The 13900-nt window shown below is 38.0% G+C and overlaps 1 protein-coding gene and 1 pseudogene across 1 annotated transcript in view; both read right to left on the bottom strand.

Moving 5' to 3' along the window:
• LOC139760912 (saccharopine dehydrogenase-like oxidoreductase) overlaps window positions 1-10864 on the bottom strand; it is a 36365-nt gene extending 25501 nt beyond the window's left edge. The window contains 2 exon segments of the mRNA XM_071684686.1: window positions 510-730; window positions 10702-10864. Coding sequence (XP_071540787.1) covers window positions 510-730; window positions 10702-10739 — 259 coding nt within the window. The 5' untranslated portion in view covers window positions 10740-10864.
• LOC139760974 (cilia- and flagella-associated protein 418-like) lies at window positions 1492-9790 on the bottom strand (annotated as a pseudogene).
• Window positions 10865-13900: the final 3036 nt, after the last annotated feature.

A 13900-nucleotide genomic window follows, 5' to 3' on the forward strand; every position in this document is an offset into this window, starting at 1 on the left:
TAACAGTGCACACAATTTCTTTTACATTTTTTAGAAAATTCTTTCTTAATTGATTTTCATGGACACCACATACATGAAAGTAATATATCATACAGCAATAGATCTCTGTAAAAATCAAAATAAAATAGTCAAAAACATAATACATCATGACCTAGCTAAGTCATAAAAGGATACAAGTGGGTATGTCTTACTGCATTAGTGTCCTAGTAATATCAGAGCAGATTAGCTCAGTGGAGAATGATGAATGGTCAGAGAGTGGACCTGGACCAAGGCTAAGCAGTTACTACTCAATTGATAATCAACATGGAGTGCGAATTTACCTCACTAGCAGATGGGAGGTCACTAAGCTTCTGATTCCTGGAGGTTCATATCTTTTATAGATCACAGGACATACCAAACTTCGAGAAGTGTCCGATTTTCATGCATATTAGTTAAAACAAGCTAGAAACAGAAAACAAACAGGAAAAATAAGCGAAGTTATGCACAGCTGACAAAAATAAAAATCTTACCCGTTTGTTTACGCACTGATGCAAGGGAGTTCAAAAGTTTATCCTTGGAGCGCCCTGCCACAGCCCAAGACAGTGGTATCTCTGAGTCTTCTGACTGGGCTACATGAGCTACTTCCCTGGCAACATACTGCCCAGTGAATCCTGTTGCTCCAAAGATAACCAAATCATACTGCTGTCCTACAAGTGATGCCATTCTGATGGTTGATGCTTGAATACTCCCTCTGTAAATCACAACTTGTTATTAGTAAAAATGTGAGTATCCACATACAAAATATATTAAAACAAAATCAAGTTCATTCTTAATCCCTTAAATCCTCCAGATGGTTATGTACACAAAGTGAGTGACTCCTCCAGACACAAATTTATGGAATGAGTGTGACATCTATATTTCAAGGCTAACAGCCAGCCAAGCCAAAGTTAGCACATTCTCATGAGTTTTCTAGAATGAAAACTGAACAGTTTTCAGAAAGATTTACAGGACCAAGCAGAAAATGATCAAGAATTTCTTAATGATGATCTGTCGTTGGATTAGGTGAAGAGTGATTCTATCAACACCATTCTTTGTTTCTTCCAACACTGTAAGTTGATCATGAAGAGGCAAAAGGAGTTTCTAGCACTAGAACCCATCTGACTGACAACACTGTAACTACTGCAGTTGGTAATTTTACAAACTCTCATTAATTGTGCTCTTATGAAAAAAATCAGTAAAAAAGAATCAATGTACATAAAATAAATGATAAAATACATGTAGTGGTAGCTTTCTCGAAAAGAAGCCTTCCTCCCGTACATTCTAGCAAGTTGTCTTAAAACACTTACAAAATCTCCACATTATCAGAGTAATAATGGCAAATGAAGGGTTGGAAAGGAAACCTAGCTGAGGAGTTCAGAACATAATCATTTATCAAAAAGTACAATAAGATTCTTCCATACTGAAAAGTAAATACTTGTATCAAAATCAAATTTTCCTGAAATTTCCTCAAATTTAATGGCCCCCACATATCCACTTTAAATTCTTTTCAGTGTCAATATATTTGGTTTCTCTAATGGAACAGTGCTGACACTGGCAAGTATACGCCATACTGCCACACTGTGAATCCAGATGATCGTAGACGTCCAACATCAGGGTAATTGTTACGGAGAAAGAGATAATCAGTGTTTGATGTCCAAGTAAATTCTTCAAACGTTATCACAGCTAAGTCACAGACAAGACATCGCAGTTTATTGCAAGCTCTAAGTGTACCACCTGTTGACATCCCATTTGGCACTGATGTCCCACTGAGACATGGTTTACCACACTTCTTACTGCCATCTGACTGCAAACTGTGAGAGTCTTTACTGTTAGCTGTTTGTAGTGGCTGAGGGGGAGGTTCAAACTCATCCAGTAGATCCTTCAAATCATCTGCCTTCATACCTTCACTATTAACATCATGTAATACATGTAACACAGTATTATTTTTTACATGAATCAGAAATATTATTATTTAATTGATTTTTTAATTTTGTTATCTAGCAGACTTTAAAAATGAGAATTTTTTTTTCTCAGTGATAGGTATTTTAAGATTTTTAGTCTTAAAGCCTCTCTAAGCAAACCATAAAATCTTGTTTCATGAATTACATTTTTAATTAGTGATATGTAATAACACTGAACTACATAGTTGTAAATTTCTTTACAGTACTGTATCATCTGTATGTATCTGTTTTTGTAGTGTATGAAACGTTGTAGTTTTAATTACATTCCGTCCGTATGCCCCTTTTGGAATAGCACTGTGTATATGTATGTGAGAAATACTTAGAAAAGCAAATGGATTTGTATGTAGCATTTATGGATCTGAAGAAGGCATATGATAGAGTTGATAGAGATGCTCTGTAGAAGGTATTAAGAATATATGGTGTGGGAGGCAAGTCGTTAGAAGCAGTGAGAAGTTTTTATCGAGGATGTAAGGCATGTGTACGTGTAGAAAGAGAGGAAAGTGATTGGTTCTCAGTGAATGTAGGTTTGCGGCAGGGGTGTGTGATGTCTCCATGGTTGTTTAATTTGTTTATGGATGGGGTTGTTAGGGAGGTGAATGCAAGAGTTTTGGAAAGAGGGGCAAGAATGCAGTCTGTTGTGGATGAGAGAGCTTGGGAAGTGAGTCAGTTGTTGTTCGCTGATGATACAGCGCTGGTGGCTGATTCATGTGAGAAACTGCAGAAGCTGGTGACTGAGTTTGGTAAAGTGTGTGAAAGAAGAAAGTTAAGAGTAAATGTGAATAAGAGCAAGGTTATTAGGTACAGTAGGGTTGAGGGTCAAGTCAATTGGGAGGTTAGTTTGAATGGAGAAAAACTGGAGGAAGTAAAGCATTTTAGATATCTGGGAGTGGATCTGGCAGCGGATGGAACCATGGACGCAGAAGTAAATCATAGGGTGGGGAAGGGGGCGAAAATTCTGGGAGCCTTGAAGAATGTTTGGAAGTCGAGAACATTATCTCGGAAAGCAAAAATGGGTATGTTTCAGGGAATAGTGGTTCCAACAATGTTATATGGTTGCAAGGCGTGGGCTATGGATAGAGTTGTGCACAGGAGGGTGGATGTGCTGGAAATGAGATGTTTGAGGACAATATGTGGTGTGAGGTGGTTTGATCGAGTAAGTAATGTAAGGGTAAGAGAGATGTGTGGTAATAAAAAGAGTGTGGTTGAGTGAGCACAAGAGGGTGTTTTGAAATGGTTTGGGCACATGGAGAGAATGAGTGAGGAAAGATTGACCAAGAGGATATATGTGGCAGAGGTGGAGGGAATGAGGAGAAGTGGGAGACCAAATTGGAGGTGGAAAGATGGAGTGAAAAAGATTTTGAGTGATCGGGGCCTGAACATGCAGGAGGGTGAACGACGTGCAAGGAATAGAGTGAATTGGAACGATGTGGTATACCGGGGTCGACATGCTGTCAATGGATTGAACCAGGGCATGTGAAGCGTCTGGGGTAAACCATGGAAAGTTCTGTGGGGCCTGGATGTGGAAAGGGAGCTGTGGTTTCGGTGCATTATTTCATGACAGCTAGAGACTGAGTGTGAACGAATGGGGCCTTTGTTGTCTTTTCCTAGCGCTATCCCGCACACATGAGGGGGGAGGGGGTTGTTATTCCATGTGTGGTGAGGTGGCGATGGGAATAAATAAAGGCAGACAGTATGAATTATGTACATGTGTATATATGTATATGTCTGTGTGTGTATATATATGTGTACATTGAGATGTATAGGAATGTATATTTGCGTGTGTGGACGTGTATGTATATACATGTGTATGTGGGTGGGGTGGGCCATTCTTTCATCTGTTTCCTTGCGCTACCTCGCTTTTTTTTTTTTTTTTTTTTTCAAAAGAAGGAACAGAGAATTGGGCCAGGTGAGGGTATTCCCTCAAAGGCCCAGTCCTCTGTTCTTAACGCTACCTCGCTAATGCGGGAAATGGCGAATAGTTTGAAAGAAAAAAGATATATATATATATATATATATATATATATATATATATATATATATATATATATGTATATATATATATATATATTATCCCTGGGGATAGGGGATTAAGAATACTTCCCACGTATTCCCTGCGTGTCGTAGAAGGCGACTAAAAGGGAAGGGAGCGGGGGGCTGGAAATCCTCCCCTCTCGTTTTTTTTTTAATTTTCCAAAAGAAGGAACAGAGAAGGGGGCCAGGTGAGGATATTCCCTCAAAGGCCCAGTCCTCTGTTCTTAACGCTACCTCGCTATCGCGGGAAATGGCGAATAGTATGAAAAAAAAAAATATATATATATATATATATATATATATATATATATATATATATATATATATATATATATATATATATATATATACATATATATACTTCCCACGTATTCCTCGCGTGTCGTAGAAAGCGACTAGAGGGGACGGGAGCGGGGGGCCAGAAATCCTCCCCTCCTTGTATTAACTTTCTAAAATGGGAAACAGAAGAAGGAGTCACGCGGGGAGTGCTCATCCTCCTCGAAGGCTCAGAGTGGGGTGCCTAAATGTGTGTGGATGTAACCAAGATGTGAAAAAAGGAGAGATAGGTAGTATGTTTGAGGAAAGGAACCTGGATGTTTTGGCTCTGAGTGAAACGAAGCTCAAGGGTAAAGGGGAAGAGTGGTTTGGGAATGTCTGGGGAGTAAAGTCAGGGGTTAGTGAGAGGACAAGAGCAAGGGAAGGAGTAGCAATACTCCTGAAACAGAAGTTGTGGGAGTATGTGATAGAATGTAAGAAAGTAAATTCTCGATTAATATGGGTAAAACTGAAAGTTGATGGAGAGAGGTGGGTGATTATTGGTGCATATGCACCCGGGCATGAGAAGAAAGATGATGAGAGGCAAGTGTTTTGGGAGCAGCTGAATGAGTGTGTTAGTGGTTTTGATGCACGAGACCGGGTTATAGTGATGGGTGATTTGAATGCAAAGGTGAGTAATGTGGCAGTTGAGGGAATAATTGGTATACATGGGGTGTTCAGTGTTGTAAATGGAAATGGTGAAGAGCTTGTAGATTTATGTGCTGAAAAAGGACATGATTGGGAATACCTGGTTTAAAAAGCTAGATATACATAAGTATACTTATGTAATTAGGAGAGATGGCCAGAGAGCGTTATTGGATTACGTGTTAATTGACAGGCGTGCGAAAGAGAGACTTTTGGATGTTAATGTGCTGAGAGGTGCAACTGGAGGGATGTCTGATCATTATCTTGTGGAGGCTAAGGTGAAGATTTGTATGGGTTTTCAGAAAAGAAGAGTGAATGTTGGGGTGAAGAGGGTGGTGAGAGTAAGTGAGCTTGGGAAGGAGACCTGTGTGAGGCAGTACCAGGAGAGACTGAGTACAGAATGGAAAAAGGTGAGAACAATGGAAGTAAGGGGAGTGGGGGAGGAATGGGATGTATTTAGGGAATCAGTGATGGATTGCGCAAAAGATGCTTGTGGCATGAGAAGAGTGGGAGGTGGGTTGATTAGAAAGGGTAGTGAGTAGTGGGATGAAGAAGTAAGAGTATTAGTGAAAGAGAAGAGAGAGGCATTTGGATGATTTTTGCAGGGAAAAAATGCAATTGAGTGGGAGATGTATAAAAGAAAGAGACAGGTCAAGAGAAAGGTGCAAGAGGTGAAAAAAAGGGCAAATGAGAGTTGGGGTGAGAGAGTATCATTAAATTTTAGGGAGAATAAAAAGATGTTCTGGAAGGAGGTAAATAAAGTGCGTAAGACAAGGGAGCAAATGGGAACTTCAGTGAAGGGCGCAAATGGGGAGGTGATAACAAGTAGTGGTGATGTGAGAAGGAGATGGAGTGAGTATTTTGAAGGTTTGTTGAATGTGTTTGATGATAGAGTGGCAGATATAGGGTGTTTTGGTCGAGGTGGTGTGCAAAGTGAGAGGGTTAGGGAAAATGATTTGGTAAACAGAGAAGAGGTAGTGAAAGCTTTGCGGAAGATGAAAGCCGGCAAGGCAGCAGGTTTGGATGGTATTGCAGTGGAATTTATTAAAAAAGGGGGTGACTGTATTGTTGACTGGTTGGTAAGGTTATTTAATGTATGTATGACCCATGGTGAGGTGCCTGAGGATTGGCGGAATGCGTGCATAGTGCCATTGTACAAAGGCAAAGGGGATAAGAGTGACTGCTCAAATTACAGAGGTATAAGTTTGTTGAGTATTCCTGGTAAATTATATGGGAGGGTATTGATTGAGAGGGTGAAGGCATGTACAGAGCATCAGATTGGGGAAGAGCAGTGTGGTTTCAGAAGTGGTAGAGGATGTGTGGATCAGGTGTTTGCTTTGAAGAATGTATGTGAGAAATACTTAGAAAAGCAAATGGATTTGTATGTAGCATTTATGGATCTGGAGAAGGCATATGATAGAGTTGATAGAGATGCTCTGTGGAAGGTATTAAGAATATATGGTGTGGGAGGAAAGTTGTTAGAAGCAGTGAAAAGTTTTTATCGAGGATGTAAGGCATGTGTACGTGTAGGAAGAGAGGAAAGTGATTGGTTCTCAGTGAATGTAGGTTTGCGGCAGGGGTGTGTGATGTCTCCATGGTTGTTTAATTTGTTTATGGATGGGGTTGTTAGGGAGGTAAATGCAAGAGTTTTGGAAAGAGGGGCAAGTATGAAGTCTGTTGGGGATGAGAGAGCTTGGGAAGTGAGTCAGTTGCTGTTCGCTGATGATACAGCGCTGGTGGCTGATTCATGTGAGAAACTGCAGAAGCTGGTGACTGAGTTTGGTAAAGTGTGTGGAAGAAGAAAGTTAAGAGTAAATGTGAATAAGAGCAAGGTTATTAGGTACAGTAGGGTTGAGGGTCAAGTCAATTGGGAGGTGAGTTTGAATGGAGAAAAACTGGAGGAAGTGAAGTGTTTTAGATATCTGGGAGTGGATCTGACAGCGAATGGAACCATGGAAGCGGAAGTGGATCATAGGGTGGGGGAGGGGGCGAAAATTCTGGGGGCCTTGAAGAATGTGTGGAAGTCGAGAACATTATCTCGGAAAGCAAAAATGGGTATGTTTGAAGGAATAGTGGTTCCAACAATGTTGTATGGTTGCGAGGCGTGGGCTATGGATAGAGTTGTGCGCAGGAGGATGCATGTGCTGGAAATGAGATGTTTGAGGACAATGTGTGGTGTGAGGTGGTTTGATCAAGTGAGTAACGTAAGGGTAAGAGAGATGTGTGGAAATAAAAAGAGCGTGGTTGAGAGAGCAGAAGAGGGTGTTTTGAAGTGGTTTGGGCACACGGAGAGAATGAGTGAGGAAAGATTGACCAAGAGGATATATGTGTCGGAGGTGGAGGGAACGAGGAGAAGAGGGAGACCAAATTGGAGGTGGAAAGATGGAGTGAAAAAGATTTTGTGTGATCGGGGCCTGAACATGCAGGAGGGTGAAAGGAGGGCAAGGAATAGAGTGAATTGGAGCGATGTGGTATACCGGGGTTGACGTGCTGTCAGTGGATTGAATCAAGGCATGTGAAGCGTCTGGGGTAAACCATGGAAAGCTGTGTAGGTATGTATATTTGCGTGTGTGGACGTATGTATATACATGTGTATGGGGGGGGTTGGGCCATTTCTTTCGTCTGTTTCCTTGCGCTACCTCGCAAACGCGGGAGACAGCGACAAAGTATAATAAAAAAAAAAAAAAATATATATATATATATATATCTATATATATATATATATATATATATATATATATATATATATATATATATATATATACATATATATGTTGAGATGTATAGGTATGTATATGTGCGTGTGTGGACGTGTATGTATATACATGTGTATGTGGGTGGATTGGGCCATTCTTTCGTGTTTCCTTGCGCTACCTCGCTAACGCGGGAGACAATGACAAAGCAAAATAAATAATAAATAAGTAAATAAATATATATATATTCCTGGGGATAGGGGAGAAAGAATACTTCCCACGTATTCCCTGCGTGTCATAGAAGGCGACTAAAAGGGGAGGGAGCGGGGGGCTGGAAATCTCTCCTCTCATTATCTTTTTTTTAATTTTCCAAAAGAAGGAACAGAGAAGGGGGCCAGGTGAGGATATTCCCTCAAAGGCCCACTCCTCTTCTTAACGCTACCTCGCTGACGCGGGAAACGGCAAATAGTTTGAAAAGAAAAAAAAAAATCAAATTATGTATTTTCTTTCCTAAATAATGAGATCAATTTTCAGTTACTTTGTATTTTGGAGGTTTCATCATGCCAAGGAATCACTACCTCCCACCCACCTTCCTTGGTTTTAAACTTATAAGTAATAAAATGATACAAAAATTCTATTTTCAATACATTCATTCTTTTCAATCCATTTTTGTTAGTTCTGTGATGAAAACTTTATATAAGAAATGCATAAAAACACAATTTACCCAATTACTTTATTGATAACAAGTTGAATGGTTTGATAACTGAAAATGATCATGAGGTAAGACTATTTTGGAAATTCTAATAACAGTGTACAGTAAAATGTGGCCAGGAAACCACGACCTGGAGCATCTTTTCTATTACTTTACAATGACACATATAGGCAACAGTGATAAGGGTACTGATGCTCAGGGAAAATGTAAGACTAAATAATGTTAAAGTAGGTGAACTACATGAATAAATCAATAGAATCCATGAAAAATTAACTTCCCCTTGCAGCCAAAATTTAACTTATTGTCAATATATATCTATAATATGTTGTATATACTACTTACACTGGTGATAGTTATTTCCTGTGTTTGCATGCAGTGGACCTTAATAAAACCATCTGGACCATGTAGTTTACCCAGTTGCAGATAACAATGTTACAAACATCTATTGACAATAACTTTGAAAATTAAGATATTTGTTGGTCACTACATGTCGTTAGCAGAGATTTTCAAGGTTTCTGTTGATTTCCACAAGTGACTCACCCACTGTTACATTAATCAAACCCAAAGTTTACCTGAACTTCATATCCCTCCACACGCAACATACATCACTGTGGAAAAAAAAAAAATCCTCCACATCACTAAATCATCACTAAAAAATGAAATCAATAACATTCAGAAATGATAAAGAATAGTACCCTTAAACTTCATGATCATGAGGCTTTGTTATCTTACAGGGTAAAAGTTCAGCCTAGCTTAAATTCTTTATTTGCTATGTATATCATGTACACAGCATAATATCTCAGAGAGACTGCCCAATGACAGCCTGTGGTAGAGCTCTTAAAAGAGTTGGCATCTGGAGCATAGGGTGCTATCTGTGATTGGCTATAGCAGGTCAGCAAACTTCAGAGTGAGTCAGCTTAGAAAAATTTCCTCTACTGTATGTCTAAAGGCCATATGGAAGCTGAGTGTTCTATATCTCTTCTGCTTAAAAAATGAGCAAGTTTGGTGATATGCAAAAAATTAAGCACTTATTTCTTCATGAATAGTGTAGTGCATAACTTTGATAAATGTTTTATATTCTGAATGGTCTCCACTATCAGACATCGCCCTGCCTCAAGCATAACACAAGTAGTTTAAAACTGCTGACTCTCGCACCTCCCTTATCTATTACTAATGCAATAGTGAACAACAGTGAACATTATAAATCTACGAAAGCTTCACCTTACCCTACCATCACACACCTGTCACACCTATCGCAATATCATCACCTTACCTTACCATCACACACCTGTCACACCTATCACAATATCATCAAAGTGATGACAGACCAAGCAGCACGCCAATATTGGTATATTTCTGCATTACATTTTGGCTTGTGCATAAAGTTTTCATAAATTCTGCTGATTTTATATGAGTTTTACTTAGACTTATTTTATATGAATTTTACTTAGTTTACAGTAATTAATTCCAAGTTAACCCCCACCCCATATGAATACCCCTCACTACTATCCCCTCATTCAAAATCCTTTAATAAAATTAAATGCTCAAAAGCATGCTTGGCAATTATTGCTATAATCTCTAAATACAAGCATTAAACAAAAAAATTTCTCAATAAGCTGGCTAACAGCAATATAGAGCGAAAGTGAACTTGTATAACTTCAGGAAAATTCTGATCATGTAATTTGCACTAATAACTACCAACCATTCACCGCCAATAATTACATTAAGAACAACAGCTATCCACTGCAATCTGTGAATAACAGCAACAATCTAGTAATTAAATGGTCCTAATAATATATATACAATGATGTCTTTACTCCACATCACTTACCGACTACACTGTACTTTCCAGCAAAATGACCGTAATCACTGGGGAGATTATCAGAGATAACAATTACATAAGAGGCATCAAGCCTTCTTAAACTCAACATTAAAAGGCTCGATTTTGAAATAAAATTCAAGCTTCAGCATATTTTACTGCCTTCTGAAATTCGTCACAACCGAAAAATATTCTAGGAACTTCCACCTCATCAATTGCAACAGGTTCCACCCCATAAGTGGTTTACACCCTGGACAAATAACATAACACCATATTCTTCATACTTGCACTGACCTATGAAACGAGAAACATGAGTTAAACCATTGAATCTATCGTGATTAGATGACATGCCTGATTTAGAGAGGAATATTGATGAAATAGCCAGAGTCTCCTTGTTGCAGTCACCTGGTGATCCCAAACAAGCGGGTGGAGTCGGCCGTAAGTCGTGAACGCTGACTCACACTAGGAAAACGCTGGTGTTCTCATCTTGTCTCACGATTTACTTACCTCAGAGGATTTAGCAGTGGCTTCAAGGCAGTAAACATGGTCGGCTGTGGTGCACTTATTTGATAATGACACAGATAAAACAACTTTTGATAAGACAAACTGTAGATGCTGTTAAACTTGCAAAATGATACATCACCGGCTGGGTGAATTGATACCTTGGATTCTCACGAACGAAACGTCACGGTCAACTCCAACTGGATTTGATATTCATAATTCATTTATAGTTATCAAGATCATAAAAATGAACGAATTATGGGCAAATCTACTAACAAGGATTTAGATTATTCAATGTTGTATTTTATGTCAGATTGTAATGCTATATTGAATAACTATAGTCTATAATTAATCCGTTAATCAACGTCAATGCATCCTTTGCAAAATGTTCAATGATAAATAATTTCAAACATGTCATTAATGTGCACTACATTACTTCTCCTCCCCTAGTCATATACCTTACTTCTAAACAACTCTGTTTTCCGAGTATACCACAAGTTTCATATTGAAAAACGATCAGGATTACTGATGTTATTATTTGCTTGATCCGAAAGGGAAAAAAATATTTACCAATCAGGTATAACAATTGGTTACTTATATTGGGTTATTAATGGTTGATAGAAATAGGTAAAACAAAATAGAATCCGAATTCTTGTCGAGTCTCAGGCCAAATTACTAGAGTGAATTCAATAGTTAAACACTGCTTGATGTTATGGCAAGCACTCGATTTCCTTTTTTCATTTAAAGTTAAGAATCAACACCTCTTCAACAACTACCTACATTACAGTAATCAATGGCGTATTAAGGATTTTGAGACCATGGAAAAAATATATTCTTGTCCCCCCCCCCCCCTTTACTCGGTAGATATTTGGATGATTATGTATCTAAATCATCAACAAATACAGTATGTATTTCTGAATTAAAGTCTACAAGCTTTACACATTTCCTGATTTCTGGTATAATTTCCTAAATCAGTGACAAAGCTGAATCTTCTCACATTCAAGGTCGCCCTGTTTATGGGGCGCCTAGGATAATCTAAGGAAATTCGAATCTCATTTTCATTAGCCCCTGAGATGTTTTGATTAATATAGACTTCATTGTGAGTATATATATATATATATATATATATATATATATATATATATATATATATATATATATATATATATATATATATATATATATATATATATCCCCAACCTATGAATACGCCACAGCCTACAAGAACACTCTAAATCTCATTTAATATTCTGTTCGAAATAAAAAAAAAAAAATGTGGATAGGTTCATTAGCACACTTTTATTGGCTCAATCTTCTTTGCACCATATAACAAACCGTAGAACAACTCTATATCCAATATAAATGCCGTAACGAAGCGACGTGATTTGCTTGTTCGGTTATGAGCCATCAATGGCCGACAAATAGAACTTTTTATCGTTAGCTGACGAGCATATAAGCCTTTCTACGTAGACGTTGCAATGATCAAAATTCATTGCTCAGAAAAAACTCATTCTTGCCAGACTTGAGTTCTAATTCGTATTATGGAGGAATGCATCACCCCTCAAACTCCCTGTATTTTTGCCCCTTAAGAACAGTCATACAACTGTTGGCACTAATAAATAGCAATGTTACTAATGGACATTTAACTAAGAAAACGGTAAACTGGTGTCTACAAGAACTTTCCACAATATTATGCCCGTACCTCTATTAACCTCACAGGAAAAACGTCTGGGATACGTGTTATTATATGTGTATGATGCGAGAGAGAGAGAGAGAGAGAGAGAGAGAGAGAGAGAGAGAGAGAGAGAGAGAGAGAGAGAGAGAGAGAGAGAGAGAGAGAGAGAGAGAGCACACTATTTAGAATATGTACTGAAAAGGTGGAGAGACCTCTTATGGAGATGAAAAAAAGAATGTTAAAGTATCAAGGGATAACCAAACCCTAATGGAGATCATTAAAGTAGCTGATCCATATACATTAAAAGGGCTAATGATGCAACACTGCATGGCAACACGAAAAGATACCATCAGACTGGGAAAGAGTAGAAATGAAATTACATGGGAATAGCTTCACTCTCCCATATATCATAGAAGTATGAAAGAATAATAAAACACCAATGAAAGACACAGATAGAAGATAAGGTAGATTATTGTTAAAATGGTTGTCAACCCAACTGAGAAAATGGCAATTTACTTTTATCATTATGTTGGGAATGGAACAAGAGATGTCTAACTTTCATGGATTTACATAAGTTTTTGAGTCAATAGGTATAAAACTCTGAAAGTCTGTTAATGTTAGTATCTTCACTTTTGCCTCTATCTGCTGCACAGACATCCTTGTACTTGAAACTTCATAATGTTCTGTGAAAGTGGAATATGAGCATCAAGGCAGGTAGCTACAAACACCAATGCCAAGGTGTAGCAAAGCATTCACATTACACTCATGCATATAGTCTTCCTGTGCTTGCTTTAATTTGAGACCTCTCTGAAGTATCATAAAAAGCAATATTGTGTCAGCAATAACTGTTAACACATCTTTGTAACAAGCAAAGCTCGCTACAATGTGGTGAACTCTGAGTGAACATTATTGAAAATATACAATAGTTTTAGGATTTCAGTACTGCACGGGGATCTGTTGAGAAAGAGCATCTATTTCCTTATCTTGTTTTCACAATTCTCCTCGTAACTGACTGAGATAGATTTCCCAGTAAAAGTTTATTACAGGTCTAAATCAAAACTAGCCTTGAAAAATGGTTCCTTATCTTGTATGTGCCTTATATGTTCATTATGATTATATCAATACTGCTAGAACATGATTTGGAGCATTATATATCCTTGAAAGATGTTAATAAGGCAATAGTGCTACAACCAGGATAATATAGGGTTAATCAAAGTTGGTAATGCATTTATAGAATTCAACAAACCTAGTGAAAACTTCATTAACCTCCATATTTCTCAACACATATCTTAATTTTCAATATTCCACTCATTAAAATGCACCAACATGTCACTAGATTTCAATAAACAGATGTCACAGTTAGCAGATATGAATTCCCCAACAACTACTAGCTGAGGTTTTAATAGGTTCTGTCAATATTTTACAAGTATAATGCCTCTTTTAGCAAGAAGACATTCTGGAGCAATTTACACTAACTACACATGGTGAAAATACTTATAAAACTTAAGTCATTGAGGTGATAAACACAAC

Source organism: Panulirus ornatus, chromosome 38, assembly GCF_036320965.1.
Source record: "Panulirus ornatus isolate Po-2019 chromosome 38, ASM3632096v1, whole genome shotgun sequence".
Lineage (NCBI taxonomy): Eukaryota > Metazoa > Arthropoda > Malacostraca > Decapoda > Palinuridae > Panulirus > Panulirus ornatus.